At 36.7% G+C, this 20,506-nt stretch overlaps 1 protein-coding gene across 2 annotated transcripts in view; it reads right to left on the bottom strand.

Annotated features, from left to right (window-relative positions):
• Window positions 1-20,506, bottom strand: part of ATP8A1 (ATPase, aminophospholipid transporter (APLT), class I, type 8A, member 1) — a 97,415-nt gene that overhangs the window by 50,901 nt on the left and 26,008 nt on the right. For both annotated transcript variants that reach the window (XM_010006091.1, XM_010006092.1), the window contains exons 13-20: window positions 18,702-18,790; window positions 16,659-16,703; window positions 14,697-14,769; window positions 12,492-12,597; window positions 10,623-10,705; window positions 10,404-10,453; window positions 4,227-4,296; window positions 2,597-2,681 (exon numbers count right to left, since the gene is read on the bottom strand). In XM_010006091.1, coding sequence (XP_010004393.1) covers window positions 2,597-2,681; window positions 4,227-4,296; window positions 10,404-10,453; window positions 10,623-10,705; window positions 12,492-12,597; window positions 14,697-14,769; window positions 16,659-16,703; window positions 18,702-18,790 — 601 coding nt within the window. The remainder of the gene's footprint in view (window positions 1-2,596; window positions 2,682-4,226; window positions 4,297-10,403; window positions 10,454-10,622; window positions 10,706-12,491; window positions 12,598-14,696; window positions 14,770-16,658; window positions 16,704-18,701; window positions 18,791-20,506) is intronic.

The following is a 20,506-nucleotide window of genomic DNA, read 5'->3' as shown; positions in this document are numbered from 1 at the left end:
CTGTTCAAGGTTTCTGTTGTTGCAGTGCTGAGCATCAGCCAGATCAAGAGGCTGGGCATGAAATAATACATTGGTGTCTCCTTCAGAATGAAAATCATATGTAATCCTAATATCTTGATAACTGAACAGCATTAGGAACACCATGTCTCACTATACAGACCTAAAGAGTAAACTTAAGGCTGAGAAATCGACTGATTTTTGTTTTTTTTCATATTAAGAATATGCTAGCAAGGTTCTAGCAATGAATATGAGGTGAAGGGAAAGGAATTTACGACTAACAGTGATACTATTTCCACATCTATTTCGAAATATTTTATGCCGATAATAAAATGAAGAAAATTAATCCATGTGTGTGAGATATCAGCAAACAAGTTTTTCCAAGGCATTTGATTCTTCTTTTTAAATCTGACAACTTATTTTTTCTGTTTTAATTTAAAAAGATTCTTTTCATTCTGATTTAAAAGAATCTTCCAAATGAAAAGTGGAAAACAAAATATCATTAAGTCTGCTTCTTAATGAATTGGAACAGCAACACAGGGAAATGACACACTTCTGTTTATCCAAGCAAGCATTAACACTCAAGCTTATTAAATGTTTAAACAAAAATGCCAGCCATTTTAACCACTTCATTTTTGAACAACACACCAATACCATGCAGCAAATGCCAAGGACATACTGTACTGCCACATGAAAGGAAAGACATGAAACTTTGCAATGTTATTGGCTGCAATTTTAATCTGATGAAAAAATAAATACTGATTTCTTTAATCAATTCCAGAGAGAGACATACTTAATTTTTTTTAAAGATTGAATTTTATGCTTTTGAAAGGTTAGCAATTCACTCTTCTGAACAGTAAATAATTTCATCTGTTGAAAGAAAGGTTACAAAAAGTACTTGAACAAGCTTCTTAACACTAATATGCATGTACAATAGTTTTAAAGATGGGTGGAATTTTCCCTTATGATGAGTCATTTGATCCAACCTGGCTCCTAAGGAAAAAGCTATATCAGTTGCACCACTGATGTAATTAAGAACTGGATTGAAATTTTCACATTGGTTCATACAGGATAGCAGATATTGATCTATTTACCTTTTTTGTAACCAATTATATAATCATATGACCCAAACTACTTTCACCTCTAAGTAATGTTTCCTAGAATGATCCTGGTTAGACCTTTATAAAAGCCCAAACTGGCCAATCAGGCCATACAATGATTCATGAGCTCAGAGGGTGGATCTGAGGCTTCATGTTGCACCATCTGCCAAATTTGTTTCAGTTCTGCTTTCAACTTTACTGTGTAACTTATTATACATTTGATACTTTAAGATTAGTTAAGGCTAGCCAAATGTTTCCTGCAGAGGTCTTGATATGGAAAACTAACAAAAGAAACAGATCTGTGGCTTCCTTCTGCTGTCACTGACAGAAACAAGAGACTAATCAAATGACACTACTCAAAATGCTAAATTCTGTTATAAACAAAAAAAAAGAAAAAATAGTGGTATGTATAAACATATGTATATATAAACATATGTATAAAAAAAAAAAAGAAAAAAAAAGAAAAAAAGTGGTATGTATAACAGAAAGAAATAGGAATTTTCCTGATACAAGATTTGGTCAGACATTGGTTGTTAAAAGGTAAAGACTGTGTTTTGGAAAGAAAATATCTTAATGAAGTTTGCTTTCCAGTGTAAGCTTATTTCTTAAGAATAAACACTAAACAAAATTTTACTGTTCTAGTAACAGTGTATTTAAATAAATGAAGAGGTAAGATTCATGTAACTATTACAATTCTGCTTCCAGCTACTCTCTCCGAGCTCATGGATAAACTGGAACACTATGATACTTCATAGTACAACTCTGTAATCCTTTACTAGGACACTAGAAAGGAAGTATGGCATGGAAAATCTAGAACTGTGCTAGAAAAACTTCCATGAAAGCAAAAACCTTTCTAGTCTGCTTTCCTGCTTATGTCTATACTGTAAAATGCACTATTACCAAATAACTAACTGGCTATTTTCTTAACTTCACAGTCTTTTCAATTCTACTTACTATTCCTTTTTATGAACTCTCATGGAGGGGTTCCCCACCTTCAGAAACTGATTTGTAAGAGTGATTGTTAAAACAGCAGTGATACCAGAACATAACACGTGGAAAGCTAGTGTTGACAATTCCTCTTATTGTGAGTGGTGACAGAAACACTACAGCATGAAGATACCTTCAAAACATTAAGATAATAATTTCCAAGCATCTACACTTTGGCTACTTCCTCCCTTGTAAATCCTTACAGCATTCTTTGTGTATGGGACATGAAAGTGATCATGGGAAATGAGACTTCCACAGAAACAATCAATATGGAAGGTGTTTGCTCTCTGGAAAAATACAGTTTGTTTAAAAATTCCACCACTTACTGTGTGGGTTTTTTAAGTGTGAATTTAATACAGAAAATTTTCAGTAAGATCTTTTTTGAGAGGCATTACTAAAATGTAATTTTCACATTAATGTGAATAAAACATTACAGCAACATAAAACTGCAAAACTGAATTGAGCAGTAACTGATTTCATATTTAGTTTTAATATTGAATAGTATCACCCACCTTCTGTAGCAAACTGCTCTAGATGTTTCAAGGTGATTTCTTTGTATTTTGAATTTTCAGCAAGACGGTCATAAATTACTGTGTCCTACAAAACAAATAAAATAAACTTGCAACAATTCAATGGAAAAATTAGGTTTCTTGTGTAGACAATACAGATCATGTAGGAAAATGGCAGAAAAATATGCAGCACTGTATTAATTTATTTCAGCATCAAAAATGAATAGATGGTAGAGGAAGGAAAAAGTGACATTCTAAATCCTCAGTCTCTAAATATGCAAATTCTGCTATCATACTGTTTTTCTTTCCTACATTTTTGCCATTATTTCCCTTAATTTTGAAAAGCATTGCATCTTCTTTTGGCTTGACACATGAATTCTTTTCATGTCCTGAAATGTTATCTTCATCTTTAACATTAAGTCCACAAGGTAAAATTAGCATTTCATAACTACCATTCTCAGTTTTTTGTAACCAGTTTGATATACAGAATATTAACAACAGCTTCTCCTTTCCACTTAAGAAGATACAGAATGGACATATAAATCCGTAGAATCACAGAACTGTAGAATGGTTAAGGTTGGAAGGGACCTTAAAGATCATCTAGTTCCAACCTTCCTGCTAGAAGCAGGGACACCTCACACTAGACCAGGTTGCACAAGCCTCATCCAACCTGGCCTTTAACACCTCCAGGGAATGGGGTGCTTCCACAACGTCCCTAGGCAACGTATTACAGCACCTTACTACCTTCATGATGAAGAATTTCTTCCTAATATATAACCTAAATCTCCCCTCTTACAGTTTAAAACCATTACCCCTTGTCCTGTCGCTACAAACCCTAATAAAAACTCCCTCCCCACCCTTCCTGTAGCCCCTTCAGGTACTGGAAGGTGCTATAAGGTCTCCCTGGAGCCTTCTCTTCTCCAGCCTGAACAGCCCCAACTCTCTCAGTCTATCTTCATAGCACAGGTGCTCCAGCCCTTTGATCATCTTGGTGGCCCTTCTCTGGACACTCTCCAACAGCTCCATGTCTTTCCTGTGCTGAGGGATCCAGAGATGTACAGAGTACTCCAGGTGCAGTCTCTGCAGAGCAGAGTAGAGGGGCAGAATCACCTCCCCGGCCCTGCTGGCCACACTTCTTTTGATGCAGCCCAGGATGCAGTTGCTCACTGGGCTCCAGCACACACTGGCGGCTCATGTCAAGCTTCTTATCTATTACCATCCCCAAGTCATTTTCTTCAAGACTGCTCTCTAGCCATTCTCCCTCCAGCCTTTATTTGTGCCTGGGGTTGTGCCAACCCAGGTGCAGGACCTTATACTTGGCCTTGTTGAACTTCATGAGGTTGGCACTGGCCCACCTCTCCAGCTTGTCAAGGTCCCTCTGTATGGCCTCCCTTCCCTCTTGGGTGTCAACCACACCACACTGGATGATCTTTCCAGGTCCCTTCCAACTCCTAAGATTCTGTGATTCTGTGATTGAACAGCTACATAGTAAAACAATGTAAAATGAAAATGAGGGGGGATGAATGTTGATGCCTTTTTCAATATTTTAACTGCAGTTATAACAACATGTTGCTTTTGCATTTGTATTGGTGGCGCCTATTCTTTCACCCAGTGAAAACAAAGTAAAACTCACAGCTCCTTTGCAGTAGAGTCTTAACTTTCCTGATGGCGTGCGAACTATCACTGACATTCTCTTCCTAGTGCTGAAAACAGAAAAGAAAGAAATAAATGGCATAAGATGGTTCATAAAAATTAATACTTACCAACCTTTTATCTAAGAATATCAATACATATCTTACATAAGAGAAAGGAAAAAAAGGGCTATCTATATTCTTGGGTGGCTGGGACAGAGAAACGGTTTCACTGTCTAACAAATTTGAGAATCTTCACCTTTAACTGAATACTGTCTACTGCTCACAAAAAAAGCATCTTAAAGTACAAAGCACCTGTGACCCGTTTCATAGCAGTCCATCATGATCCATTTCAGCATTTCCTTCCTTCCCAGCAAAACAGTCTCTCATACACTGCACTGTGCTGCAGCACTACTACTGTCATCCCAGAGTTTCATTAATCATGCAAAGTTTTAAGTATGGTAAGATTTGGAAGGGGGCTTGCCTCATTTTAACTACTGTCTGGTGCTGTTAATAAGATACAAGCATTTTTTCTTTTTGTCCTCATGACTGAGGTAGGAATTGGAAGAAAGCATGAAGAAGACCGTCACTCTTACATCCTTCTACAAGTATACTTTAGATTCAACATCATGTCCAGCCAAAATATGTATTTATACTATAATTTATACTATAATTCTTTTGAACTTCAACAGAGAAACTATTCAGGGAACAAAACGACATTTCTCATACAACAGTTCACAGTAAAATACACAAAAGAGGTGGAAGTAAATGGCGCTTTTACAATTTTGCTTCTTGTTGAAACTCGTTCCCACTTATAGATCATCAAATAGCATTATTATATGAATGGTTCTTGAACTTCAGACTGCTATGGAAAACATTCTGTAAGTGGAACATATGGATATAGGTGGAGGACAGAATTTTATAATTGCTGGTGTGAAGTAATTGACTAAATAGTATCTTCAAGAATATTTCCCATTCCACCTGTGCGTGCACTTTGCTTGAAGTACAGACATCTGAAGAGCAATATTAAATTACATTTCTACCCTGAATATTGGACAAGAGCATAAAAAGGCACTAACAGCTGCAACTCTTTCTCCATTTCATCTCTAATAATCTAAAAAACCTCAAGACAAGTACAACTGTAAAAAATCTTAAGACAGTGTTCAGTTGGGAATCTGCTTGGACAAGAGCAGAGAAATTCAGATCATGTAAATTGCAGTTAAGTTTCCTTATATAAAATCAAATCTTATATTCACTTTGATTTCTGGCAAGATTATCTAGCCTACTGCTACTTATATATGTTACACTTTCTTGAATGTTAAGGAACTGTGGAGAAATTACAGTAATTCAGCGTTTGCATAAAAAATACTTTGATATATATGCCCTTGACATGTAAAAATTCAGCAGTTTTTTACTAGGCCTGCAATACCAGAGGACTGCAATCTAGAAATTCTGCATACAGCTGTCTACCAATCTACTCAACATGTTATCAGAGAATAATTAATGTTTTCCTGTAGCATTCTGAAACATTAACTATGAAGACCAACCCTGAATCTTGACTGACATATATTTTCTTAGTAAAACTGCAATAAAGCTAATGAGCAGGCTTTACTGTCAAGGTCGTCTAACTTCTTATGAGGCTTTTCACTGCAGTGACAGTTTTATTTCCTTTACTTGGTGAAATACAGGAAACCACAAGATTGCACTGCTACAGATAACTGCCAGTGAGATGGTTGTTTTCTTCACTGTAGGAGTGATGTCAGCAACCATGAAAGCAACTTAATTAAAAGCGGAAAAATATTGAACAGAAGATGTGTGCTGAAATACTGACAGAGAAAATGCTTGCTGGACTGGGAACTGCTAGTCTGGGAACCAGAAACACTCCTGAGAAGCACACCTGGCATCCCTGAAGTACAGCTGGGTACCTAGAAACCAGAAACATCCCTAGATAACAAATAAGCACAAAACAAGAAACTGTAACTGCAATGTATTGTAATGAGCAACTTATGACTTACTTTCATCTAAAATGGAGCCTCTCTATCTCTGAGAACTCCTGCCGCATGAATTTGGCTCCAAGTTCTCCCAGACAATTTATTCTGCCATCACCAGGAACACCTGGCTGACTCAGCTTTCACCCTCTGAAGTGAGACTTTGTCTGTCATTGCCTTTAAGGCTGTCCTGGTTTGAGCCAGGATGAAGCCAATTTTTCTTTTTACTGATTTTTTTTTCCTTCAGTAAGCTTTCTTGTAACTAGCAACAGTGTGTTCTGCTAGGCTGATAAGACAGTGGAATGTTTTTCTAACTACTGAGGCTTCAAGGCTGCACCTGCACTCTGCCAGCTCAGACACTAGGGGGAGATCTGTGACCCCCCCCGTAGGAGGCTGAGTTAGATGGACAGCAAAATTGGCCAAAGATATTCCATTCCATATATCTACGTAAGCTCAGAGGAAGGTCAGAGATCACAGAAGACAACTTCCTTCCTTCTTCTTCTCCCCTTCTCTTCCGTCCATGGCCGGCGTCCAGGGAGGACTCTGTTCATCCATCACCGTCGATCCTCAGGCTTGATCTCTTGTGACCCCCATAACTCTCTGCTTTCTCCAGCAGCAGCTCCGGGATTCCTCGGGACTCTTCCCAGTTCAGGGAAGTGCTGTGGGAGTTGCTGGGGTGGGGGGAGGCGAGAGGCTTTTGCCCATACCTGAATCTATCTGTATATAATGGTATATATTTTTCTTGTATCATTCATTAGTGTTTTAATTAAAGCTGTGTAGTTTAGTTTTCAATCTAGCCAAGTCTCTCTCTTTTTCTCTCTCTCCTTCCCTACGTGGGTTGGGGGGAGGGGGGATCGAGAGCATTGTTGTCGGACCTGAGTCAAACTGTGACAAAGGCCCCTCTCCTGGGAGTAGTTTAGTGAACACTGTACCGTACTACACATGCACATAAAGGTAACTTTATGTTCTACATTAGTTCTACACTAGTGCTAATTTAGTAGCAACCTGCAATACATGGAAATATATATTTGCTGCTACTAATCTATCTCAGGTTTAAGATGAAAATGTCTTCAGAATGTAAGCACACAACCACAGGAAACAAACACTGCTACAGAGGTTTTTGTAACTCCAGTCAGCTGCTCACTCTGTTTCTAAGTTTAGAAGTATTAAGTCTTCAGTCATCAAACAAGATCAGTATATTCTGGACCTCTTTGAATGATGGAGAGGAGATAAGGTCTTGAATGCTCTACAAGGTCTTCTGTCTGCCCAGTACAACAGCTAAGGCAATGTGGATTATTTGCAAAACTGATCAGACACGAGACAACTCAAGCTACTGCTGTTAATAAAAAAATACTTGTTTTTTAGACAAGAAGCTTTTCTCTATCAGTTAGTTTCCTCTAGACTGTGGAGATATGCCTCAGAGATGCAGATTCAAATCAGCCATCAAATCAACAGTTGGTATATACTCCAGATATTGAGATATTACCACATCTATACTCAATACTTGGCAGTGAAATTAATTTTGGTGTTTAAAAAATAGTTAATTCCTCTAAGAAAATAAGTTAAAACAATTTAAAGGCTCATTCAGTATCACTGCTAGTAATGACACAGTGATGCAAGGACTGATGTGCTATTTGTGCTCCCATAGTGAATGTTGCTTACGCTTACTGCAGCAAGGAATCACATGCTCAAAGTCATGCTCATCTTTGCAACTGACCCAGGTGAAAAGATCATGCATGTAGTCAGCACAGGGATCACAGTAAGGCAATGACATTATGGAACGGGAACACTGGAATAGTCTCCCAAGTGGTAGATTGCCCCACACTGGACAGTTCTAAGTCTCAGCTTGACAGGGTGTTGAGCCACCTCATAAAAACTACAGTGTTACTGAGAAAGGTTGGACCAGATGATCCTTGAGGTCCCTTCCAACCTGGCATTCTATGATTATCTGCTTCCGGATCCTTACTGATATCATGGCCTGATTCTCCATGCCCCATAGATAAATACCCTAGGAGTTGGTTTTGGGTCCCAAGGGACAGCTATGTTTTTTTCTCTATTACAGTTCCAGGTGACAGAATACATGAACAAGCACAACACTGAGCAATTCCTTCCCTGACAGTATGGGGAGCCCTGAACAGCAGAGAGTCTGAACTGCTCTTTGCTTCCTTGAGCCTAAGGTACTACAACAGTTGTAGCACCTCAGCAGAGTATCTACTGGAGGCAGCCTAAACCCAGCACACATTATCAAGACACTATTTGCTCCACAGAAATCACCACTGCAGTTGAAGAATAATTTTCAGCTGGTTAAGAATTATCAGTTGCTTTCATTCACCTGCCAGTTAAGTCTGCAAGCATAATGTATAAGCTCATCACTTCTCTTTTCACAGGAACAGCTGTGACTACTGTAAAAATAATACCATAAAAGGCAACTCTAACAAGCATTCCTACAAGTTTTACTTCTGTAACATACTCCTCCAGAAGACTATTCTATACAAATGTTGACACCATTGCACTCTACTTGCAGATGGCTTTTAACTGGCTTCTGCCCTAAGGTGGTGAGGAATTAGTTTGCACTTTTTTCTGTGAGAAACTCAGAACACCTGGAAACTCTTAACTCAATAGTTTTATCACTACAGATTACTTTCCTGGATGTACAGGCTCCTAACCATACCAATGAAGAGTTTTGGAGCCAAAATTTCTCTTGCTGTAGAACAAGGGTGACCTCTAGTGCTTTCAAGAAGTCAGTTCCAAGCAAAGCTAAACAGTGCAGAGTAAGAACAAAAGCAGCTCTAAGAATAGAATGTGTAACAAAGTTGGGTGATGTTATCCACCAAAACACTTAATCCAAAGGTTAGGATTTAAAACCAACTGACACAGAATTCTAAAAAGATCTATGAAATCAAAGCAAAAATCAAAACCAAAGTAGGAATCCTTCACTGCTATTCCATAAATGCAGTATCCACTTTCACAGATGTCAAACTAATGTGGTGCTACATACTTGCTAACTTGCAAAAAAAAAAAAGTTAAAGTGTCCACAGAAAAATGAAACCATGCCATAAATCTCAAAAATATCAAGTATGTTTTCTACAGTATATAAAAACAACATTAATTGCAATCAGTCATTAAAAGACACTCAAATCTATAACCATTACTTTCTGCCATATTATTTTTTCAGTGTGTCAGTCTTTTGTTATGTTCCACATTTTTATTGCTATTGTTATGACTATAGGCAACTTCTAGTCTCCTTTCACGCAACACATACATCTTCAGCTTATCTCTTCAGTACTGCCTTGGGTTTTTATTTTTTTATCTTTTTGCTTCCTTAGCTATGCACAAGCAAAACACAGTAAGACAGGAAGGAAAACAATGATCACTTTCCGCAGGCACAATTACAAGTAGTCATTATAAGAAAAAAAAGCTTCCTCTTCCCCATCCTGTGCCAAAGTAAGCAATGGGCCCACGCATATACTTAAAACACAGACTGCATACATGGGTGCAATTTAGACAGAGTTACATAACACAAGAAACTGCATCCAGATTTCTTATGGGTACCTTTATAATTCCAACAGCTTTGTCAGAAATTTTTTACTGAAAGTAAAATATGTGATGAACTCTGTTTCCAAGAAAACTAACTGGCCAATGCTCTAACGATGCTGCTCAGAAGAGAATGGGTTTCAGCCTAGAGTATTTAAACAAGTCAGAATTATGTAATTATATTTAAAAACAAATGCAATATTTTGTTCCATCAAAGTAAGCACAAGTTATGCATAACATTGACTTGAATCTTCCCTCCTGCCCTCAAATATCAGAATTTTAATACATCAAATGGTGCCAAGACTTTCAGAAATACAATTACAAGTTCAAATACTTTTCTGTACTGTCTTTTCACAAAATTTTAATTTTCAAGATCAAAGTTTTCATTTAAGCTTTCTGCAAAAGCGAAAAACATAGCCAAAAAGAACAGGAAAAAATACATGCTTCTGAAAATGTTTTACAATAAAATCAGAAGTGTGATCTTAAATCATGTACTATGCCTTGCCTATACTATGATCACATATATAGAAAAAAAAAATAATCTACACAAACCTCATACTTTGCTTGTACAAATATAAAAAAATAAAACATAATTATCCATAAAAGTTCGTGAACTATTTTCACAGAAGGATACTAAGTGTGGAACATGCTGTTTACCTTGTAAATTCCAGGACATTTAGCAGTTCATATCTCTCTTCCTGTCCTAACTGAATAAACAAAGCAAAACATGTGGTAATTAATGCAAAAAGCTTCAAGCAGAAGAACTAAAACCAATCAACATCTTAATAGATATGTACCATCATGCAGTTATTCAGAAATTGCTTAATATGGGAAGAATAAATACAGCAAATTACAACGTCACCCCAATTTACTTACAGACTCTATGATTACTGAGTCAGGTGTCCTTCCAGTGAATACAAACCGAAGATGCCTGGCAGCTCTGACCAATGCTCCTTCATCTACAACAAGTCAATTAGTTATTTTACAGATGTGCCAGAAAACTGTTAGTTTATCCGTGATTTAATGGACGCAGTCCAAGCTTTTCTACTTTTGACTTCCTTTCTCTGTAGTAATTTTTTAAGATTAGATGCAGTGCTGGAAAGGACTCTGTTTCTCCTATTAAAACTGATGAATTTACAGTTTAAAAAAAGCCCCCAAAGGAACACGACTCTCAGCTCAGTAACAAGAACATCCCTCTTCAAAGTTTTAAGTTTTAAACTAATGAATTAAACGTTCCAGTAGATACAACGATACTCCACCATCAAGAGATGAGATTTCTGCCTTCCTTCTCCCTGTAAGCCTGCTTGCAGGGATTTAGAGGTTTGGGTGTTGACTAAATGTTACTTAGCAAACAAACATCCCAATTCCTACACCAACATCTTCCTCATTAAGGCATGACACTAGGTACGTTTTTTTGTGGGTTTCTTTTTTTAGGTCTAAAAAGATGATTAAGGGACTGGAACACCTGCCTTATGAGGAAAGGCTGAGAGACCTGGGGCTTTTCAGTCTAGAGAGGAGAAGGCTGAGGGGGTATCTAATTAATGTTTATAAATACACAAGGGCTGGGCATCAAGAAGGCAGGGACAACCTCTTTTCACTTGTGCCCTGTGATAGGATGAGGGGCAGTGGATTCAAACTTGAGCACAGGAAGTTCCACCACAACATGAGGAAGAACTTCTTTACTGTGAAGGTTACAGAGCAGTGGAACATGCTCCCCAGAGAGGTTGTGGAGTTTCCTTCTCTGGAGACTTTCAAGACCTGTCTGGTTGCCTTTCTGAGTGATGTGCCCTAGTGTTTGTTTTTTTGGTCCTGCTCTGGCAGGGGTGTTGGACTTGATGATCTTCGAAGGTCCCTTCCAACCCCTAATATTCTGTGATTCTGTGAAAGTTCTGTTTTAGAAGAGTGGTAAGTCATTGCCATAAATAACAGATAACTTCAATGCCTACTGTCAGGAGACATTTCATGCAGGAACCCAGTCTCCCAATAGGCATCAGTTCTCTCCAAATGGCTCAGGATGTCATACTGGAATTTGCTCACAATGCCCAATAAAACACTGCCATGGCCAAGTTAGCTTTATTTATGGTCCTAGCTCTCCCCTTGTCTTCCGATTGTTGAAGGACAGAATTTAGAGAGGTAGTCAACTAGAAACTGGGGCAGACAGGGACGAGGAAGGCTGGAGACTCTCTGTGCTTCATGTTATTTCTTCCATCATAATTTGTTATAATACATAAGCTCAGTAGAGCTGAGCGTATTTTAGTAATTTTGACTTGCTTCATAGTTACTTGAATTAAAAAAATGCCTATGAACCACAGCAGGCTTGAACCAGATCTTCTGTACTACAATACTTTCTCACTCTCTAGTAGAGGTTATCATGACTTCTATCCTATTGAAAATATTTTACATTTTTTTATTTCAAACAGCCTTTGTTCTAAATCAATACCATGGTTACAAAGTACAGAACAGGTTCACATGCAAGGACATCAGTTTGTCTGCCGGTTTGATTTCTACCTGCATTGGAGCAGCTCCTTCACACTTCCAAACTTCAGGAGAGCTGTCAGTCTCCTTTTGCTCAGGAAGTCCAAATGCTGTATTGACAAAACTGACTTCAGCTGACACCAATTATTTTTTGGAGGAATATGTTTTATTTTTTAATTCTGTAAGATGCTTCAAAAACCAATGAATTTGGAATAAGACTTGCTTGTTGACAGAACACTTTACTATACGTTGAAGCAATTTGAGTCTCACCTGGAGATGCTGCTTGATATATAATTTGATCACCTTCTCGTTCTGGAACTGCTGTATGACACACTGCCATCATTGTCAAGAACTCACATATTATAGGTGCAGTTGGCTGAAAAAAAAAAAAAAGGTCAGGGAGTAATTAATCATGTACGCTCTTCTCAGTGATTTCCAATTATAGGACAAGGGGCAATGAGTGAAAGCTGGAGCATAGGAGGTTCCATGTAAATGTTTTCCTCATTTCTTTAAAAATAGTCAGCAACTAAACACAACAGACATTACCTGCACACTGATTTCAGCATGCAGAGTAACTAATTGCTGCTGTACTTCAACACCAGCTATATATAGAATTTAGTGGCATTTGCTATCATAATAACCAAAAGCAGATGACCAGAAACACAAAATAATTCAAATAAGCATTTTATACAGAAGGTGAGCCTGAACACTGTATTGAAAGAATTTTACTTTATTCACTTAAGTCTGTTTGGATGTTTTCTTCTATACTAAAAATATTCCCTTTTGTATTACTTATGTCTAATAATATATTTGACAACTCTCATTAAGAACCTCTAGAAAGATAAAGCAACTGAACCAGAAAATCATGTGAAAAAAGTTGCAAGGTCAGGCACACAGCTTTTCAATGAAGACATTTTGGTAAGTGTCTCAGGCACTTCAAAGTCTAAAGTGCTGAATTAATTGTAAATTATTTAGCCAAAAGAGGGGAAAAGAGTGTACCTAAGCAAAATAATTTATTGTTTTGATGAATAGAGCAAAAACCCTATTAGTAAAATGGAAATCTGAGAATTCATGAACTAACTCTTGAATGGTTCAGAAGAAAAAACAGTGTTCCCCCTAAATAAGCTCAAAGAAGCTGTCACCTCAACTGGGTTTTCCTGCGGAGTATTTATAGTATTTCAGGTTAGTAGCAGATGAAGAATGTCAACAATTAAGATAACATTACAGTAACTCTATAAAATACAATAATATCTGAAAATCTAACTTTATTCAATAGCGCAGAAACTAACAAGAGCAGGTTCCTGTCCTCCACTGAGGGCCCACAGATGCTCCTCTAAGATGTATTCAGAAGGATAAAATACAGATTCCTTTCCAAAGCATTTCAGAACACAGTTGATATACAGTGGTGTGAAACCTCTCTTTGAATGTGTCTGAATTTAACTTCAACATGTATGCAAATGCATTTTTATAGCCTCTATGCTCAGGCTATATGTACACACACCAGAAGTGTGTATATACACATATATATATACATATATATATATAAGTACGTATATATAAAGGTATGTATATACTTTATACTAGATATCTAGCAGAAAACTTTGAAGATTCAATCACTTGGACACCAAGGATTCTCTAGACAGCAGTAGTAACAGGACAAAACCTCTTCCAAGCAGTCTTTGTTACTAGCACTGAGAATAAAAATGGCCTGTGCAAATAAAAGCCCATCCTGCTTCTCAAAATACTTCACTGTCTGCCAGGTACCCTGAAATCATCCTCCTGGAAACACAACATTTAAGGAAAGAAGAATGTACTTTTTCACACTCTTCAAAGAGAGGACTGTCACACTATTTAATGTAGGTGTTCTTGGTCATGACCAGGCAAAAACACCTCTTGTAATAAATGACAAGCAGAAAATGGTAACAATGGTACCAACACTCAAGTCAAATCACAAACTAAGCAGTTAACTTTCTGCAAAATGTATTGTCTCACTGGGGCAAACACCAGACTCTAGAACACTTGTTTCATTTCACCATCTGAACTGATGATCTAACCTCATGGAAGCATGTACACAATACCAATGTATATGGTCAATTCCTGACTCTTGTCTAAGCCTGGACACAGAAATACTAAGTCATGTCTGGAAGTAAGTTAACAAGATGGGTCCTGAAAGCTTTCATGAATGTCAAGACATCATACAAAAACCATGACTAATGTTAAAACATCCACAGAATGAAGAACTTAAGATTATTGTATTTCAGACTCATCAGAGTAAAAAAAAAAAAAAGGAGGCAACAACAAAGGGCTGGGTCTAAATAACATATATCAGAAACCAACAATGATAAAAGTATTCATGCAGGCATGCTGAATTTGTGTAAATACACAATTTCTTTCTTTTCCCTCAAAGGACTTTAACTTACTGAAAGCACTGGTTTGATTTCACATTACAATGGTAATAGTTTTTCTATAACTTACGTGATTGCTTTGAAGATTCTCCAGTAACGATGAGTCACTAAATGTTTTTTCTTCTCCATTTTGTGAACTTTGCCTAGAAATAATTAAGTACAAAAGAGATCTTCATTAGCATCTTCTTAACAATTCATATACTAATCATCCACACTACTGTGCTAAGGTCAAACAAAAATTTTGGTTTGTAGCTGTTACAATGAAGGCTGCAATCACATACTGTGAGAAAATGAAGTGAAAAGTACTTATTTCACAAGTTGCACAAATTTCACTTGTTGTACAAACCTTCAGGTTGAAGTTGAGAACTCAAAAATCTAGATGCTTCTAGGGAAACTCATTACTGTAGCTGACTGCAGAGTATTACGATGATCTTAGTTGAGTTTGAATCTCAGTGAAACAAAACAGTCCCAAAAATTAACCCAGCTGGTGAAAAGTGGTATGTTTTTAATTTATTTTGTGTCTTGCCTTGGATCACATAATCTTAGAAGAGACTGAACAGTGAATTCAGTGATTTAACCTGAAGGATAAACTATACATATTGAAGGCAATCTGAATATTCTCTATGAAAATCAAAAGTGAGCTGTTTTAGTCCTGCAGTACCATGGACAAATAAAAAGTGGCAGTACCTCCTCCCTATAAACACTCAAGAACTACTTTTTCTAAAAACCTATTATGAGAGTCAGAAATTTGAAGTATCTTCATTCACCAAGATTTTTTTTTTTTTAATGCGAAGCAAACAGATCGTGAAGTGTCAAATGTTAACAACTTCAGATACATTAAAATTTGTTTGGAGTCTAAGCTTCATTTAAAATTCTATTTGCTTAAAGCTTTCTCACAGAAAGACTTCAAGATATTTTACAGACTCAGTGCTAAAAAAAAGGAAAAATATTTGCATGCATATGTTGTGCTTAAACAATTTGGAATTCAGTACATTTGACATTTTAGGATTAGAAGAGTTACTGTCATAATCACATTCTATTAATTACAATAGATTTACAAACACTTTTTTTTTTTCCCTTAAGTATCTTATTTTACAGGAATTTACAGGATATTAAGAAATATAAATACCTTATAAAATATAAAATACCTTATAAAAGGAAGGTACTGTTGGTTTGCTGTTTTTTGTCTTTTTGTTTTTTAACTGCTACTCAGGCATCAGTTTATCCATTTCATATGTGCTTATAATGATTTTGATGTGTATTAGTCAAAACCAGCCTTATTTCTTTTTAGGCATAAGATGACACATTAGCTTTGTCTGACATATCCTGCTGTGACATTCAAATACAACAGTGCTAATTTAAAAACTTTAAATAACATTTTTTTTCCCTGACCTATCTAAGCCTATCTTGAACAGTACTACAGTTTACGAAAGAATGATGAAGAAGTACAAGGCATCATACCAACAGCAGCAGAAAGAAAGCTAGGACAGCCTTTCCTGTGGTCTCTGTTAGGAGATGAAGGTTGACCCCAAGTGTATTTGGGTGCTTTAATCTCAGTTTAGGTTAAGATCTAGGCAGTGCTAATATTTTTAAATTATCCGTAGGAAGTAAAACATTAACTTATTACATGTTTTTCATTCTTAAATATGGTGGGTATTTTTTTAAACACATCAGAGAACATTACTGTTACTCAATTACAGCAGAATGAAACTTACTGTAATACCAACTACCTTAGGAAATGACGAAACTTCCCCTCCCTTAAGAGATACTGAATTGAACAGAATGCCAGTAAAATAACCACATGCTACCTCAGTGACCCTATTAGCAAGTCTATTCCAGACTTCACAACCCAAGGCTGTAGAATTCTGATGGCATATATTTGTGCAAGACTGCCAGTCTGCATCAATTTGAAGCTAAAATATCTCTTGAGTAAAATATCACACATTTAGCTCTGTTTCTAAAAATCTTGCTCCCTGGCTTTAGGCTTGAATCTTCAGCAAACATCACATACCAAATGACTTCTAGAGCTTACCAATCATCTGAAGGAACACTATAGTCCTCAGGCTCAGGACAATGGCTGCACAAGAAATAAGGCAAGAATAGAAACAGAGAGAGGAAAAAGAATCACAACGGCTAAAAAAAGTGATCATGTATAAAAAAGAAATTAGTGAATGAAATTAAATTACTGAAAGACGTTTTAAAGGTATTTCAACCAAGTATTCTGATGCCTAAATAACAATAAAATATCACAAAATTTCTCTTGAGGCTTCATAAACTAGAAATGATCACTTTTGTTCAATTGGAAGCTTGTCTACTTGCTAACTTATACCAGCAGCTACAGAAGCATTTGCTCTTTTTACACATCTTGCTTTATCTTTTAGTATACAAACATTGTTACAGTTTCTCATTAAACAAAAGGTAGTTTTTTAATTATCTGAAGCCACACTAACACGGCTCACCTGGCAGAGTTCACAAAATGCTGATGAACAAAGCTAGCACACACAGGACTCTGCCCTGTGCTGAAACAGGTCATATATCAACAATTTTTAACACACTTAGAAAGAAGAGGCATGAGAAATGGAACAGTCACTTTTACTCTTTTCTGTGTTCCCAAATTCTTATTTGCGTCAATACAGAAAGTCTGACCAACTGTTCTCTGAGTAGCTATGAGAGATGCTGTACTGGCTATTCACTGTGAACAGAAACTCTGCTTTCTAAACTGTAATGCTCATCAGAAAATCCTTCTATGCCTTTTGAAAAGGGGTGAATGAGAGCTGGGAAGCATGGCAACAAAAATCAGGTAATTTTGTTCTAAAAAATACATTCACACCTAGGTTTCATAAAGGACAAATTTTAGAATTTGTGCTGTATCAATTTCAGATGAAGATATGTAATGAAATTATTACCAAATTCTGATTTTAAGAGCCATTAACTTTTTTTTTTTTTAAATCTTAAAAAATTGCTATACAAAGAATATGAAAATAGTTCAGAGTAGTTTCTTGGAAGTCATAAAAACAGCTCATGTGGTTGAAGCTGAGCCCTATATGTATATATATATATAAATGCATGTTTATATACTTATTTGACATATCAGGGTTAGAACCGTATTTTATTACAACTGTAATAAAAAAATCATCAGTATGGTTAATGCATTCAGCATCTAAGTTTTTTCAAAACACAAAGCCTAGATTATACTTCTAAAAATTAAGATTTTCAAAAGGATCCAAATAATAAAGCCACAAAAGCTGTATCATCACCTTTAGCACAAGTCCAGTACTTAATTTCATAACCTCTGCCTGGTCTACTCAGTTCTAGAGGCGTTGCATTATCTGCTACTCAGTGCTGAGATCAGCCCAGGTCCAGCATCTCCCATACTGATAATCCACACTGTCATTTACAATGTAGGTTTTTTTCTTTATTGCTCTCAGGTATTTTTTTTCAAGCAAACAGTCATAGAAGCTTGAGGCTTTTACAAACTCTTTTTGAGGACTTAGCTGCAACTGCTGACAAATATAGAAAAATGCTTTGTTTGCATTTATTTTGAGAGTTTTCTTGATAGCAACATTAATATTTGCAGTTATGTCCCTTTAACAGTATTCACAAAAGCCATTTGGATGGTGGCTACAGTACCATAGATCATGCTACAGGATTGTAATTAAAATTATTTTTCATACTGAATATCATTTAGTGCAAGAACATGTGCCTATATAAAACACAAAGCATGAGCAGCAAGGTAAGTCTTTGCGAGTATGAGGGAAGCCTTCTTTTTGTGTACTAACAACATTTTAACAGACTGAGTGACAGAAAAAGCCATGCACACTGAAGCCGCATTACAGCAATTAACCTGTGGTATCTAAACTTTATTTTGGTGCCTCTTTGCAAAAAGAGATGTCATAAATGGAGCGATGGTATTTCTTACAAGTATAATTTCATAGTCACAAACAAACTGACTCCTAATTGTATACATTGACAGGCATACTTCTATTTTAACTGCAGTATTAATGTATGGGTACATATTTACAGACAGAGGAAAAGATAGGCACACAGATAAAGAAAAACATATAAAAACACCTACCCATAAGCAACCCCTGCCACAGTACACTTCTTAAATTGCATGACATTGCATGTCAAGGTACCTGTTTTGTCAGAAAATATGTATTTGACCTAAATGAAAGAAAAAATTAATTAGACAATAGCATTCAGCAGTTTTTTATGTACTTAGTACAATTCATGACTATCAACACACTAAGTATGTTGAGAGTGTGCTAGAGAGCAGCCCTGTGGAAGAAGACCTGGGAGTACTAGTGGATCAAAAGCTGCACATGATCCACCAATGTGCAGTTGCAGCCCAGAAGGCCAGCCCCATCCTGGGCTGCATCAAAAGAAGTGTGGCCAGCAGATCAAGAGAGGCGATCATGCCCCTCTACTCTGCCCTGGTGAGACCTCACCTGGAGTACCGTGTCCAGCTCTGGAGCCCCCAACACAAGAAGCATGTGGACCTGTTGGAACGTGTCCAGAGGAAGGCAACAAAAATAATCAGAGAGCTGGAGCACCTCTCCTATGAAGTCAGGCTGAGAGAGTTCAGGTTGTTCAGCCTGAAGAAAACTCCAGAGGAACCACATAGAGACCTTCCAATACCTGAAAGGGGCCTGTAATAAGGCTGGGGAAGACCTGTTCATAAAAGCAGGTAACAACAGGACAAGGGGTAACAGTTTTAACCTAGATAAGGGTAGATTTAGGTTGGACCTTTAGAAAAAGCTCTTTAATATGAGGGTGGAGGATCACTGGAACAGGTTGCCTAGAGAGGTGGTGGAGGCCCCATCGCTGGAGACATTCAAGGTTAGGCTTGATGGGGCTCTGAGCAATCTGTTCTAGTGTGAGATTTCCCTTCTTATTGTTGAGTGGTTGAAGTAGATGACCTTTAAAGGTCCCTTCCAACCCAATACATTTTATGACTCTATGATTCTGTGATTCTTACCAGTTGTTGCACTCTTCATAGTTTATAGGAAAAAAAATGCCATACATAAATATGTACTTGATACTTGTTTTGAACATCAAGTGAGATGTCAGGGACCTTAAGCTTGCTTCAATGCCTAGGTGTATACTTAACCATTCCTCACTTCACGTATTGTTGAAATGCAAGAAACTACTGAAGACCAATGGCTTTGCTAATAAAATATTAAACTTCTGACAGAAAGCAATATAGTAAAAGAAACACAGCTATAAGCATTCCTAAACCCCTCCTTATGACATGGAAACATATTCTTAAAGTCAAAACATTAGTAAAATAACCACAGTTTAGAAATCCCAAGTTGCAGGAATGGAAGAAAATACGTTCCTTTCTACCTACTCCAGGTCTCCTATTTTCCTTACATCATAAATGCTTACTCTCCAGAAAAAAACAGTATTTTAAAAATTGAAGCTGAAATACATTTATTTGTGATATACTTAAATTTAGTTTAAACTTAATCTTAAGAAAAAAGTTAATTATGGAAAAGTGAAGTAGTCTGTGATGAAAAAAATCTCTGTTAGTCAAAGGTAAACTTAACTTTTAATCAAGTAAAGTTTATTTTTAATAAAAAAAAATAAATCACAGTATTCTTAATTAGGAATTAGCTGCATTACAGATGGAACTAATAAGGTCACGTGTTAGTAAAATTTATTCACTATCTCCTATTTAAAGATACTGTTTCTGAGGAATTATGACTTGGCCAAATCAGCAGTTAGAAGAAATCTTCCAGACCAGGTTTATAGGTAAAACCTTTTTTTTTTTTTTTTTGTATGTGGGTAGATTGTGCAAGCAGGAATTGCAGCTAAGAAAATTCAACCTCTATTTCCAACACCGGAGTTTTGCCTGTCTTGAAAATCTGAAGACGTTCT

The sequence above is a fragment of the Chaetura pelagica genome, unplaced genomic scaffold, assembly GCF_000747805.2.
Source record: "Chaetura pelagica isolate M959 unplaced genomic scaffold, ChaPel_1.0 scaffold189, whole genome shotgun sequence".
Taxonomy (NCBI): Eukaryota; Metazoa; Chordata; class Aves; order Apodiformes; family Apodidae; genus Chaetura; species Chaetura pelagica.
Note: the sequence above shows the minus strand (reverse complement) of the source record. Positions and strands in the feature narration are given on the sequence as shown.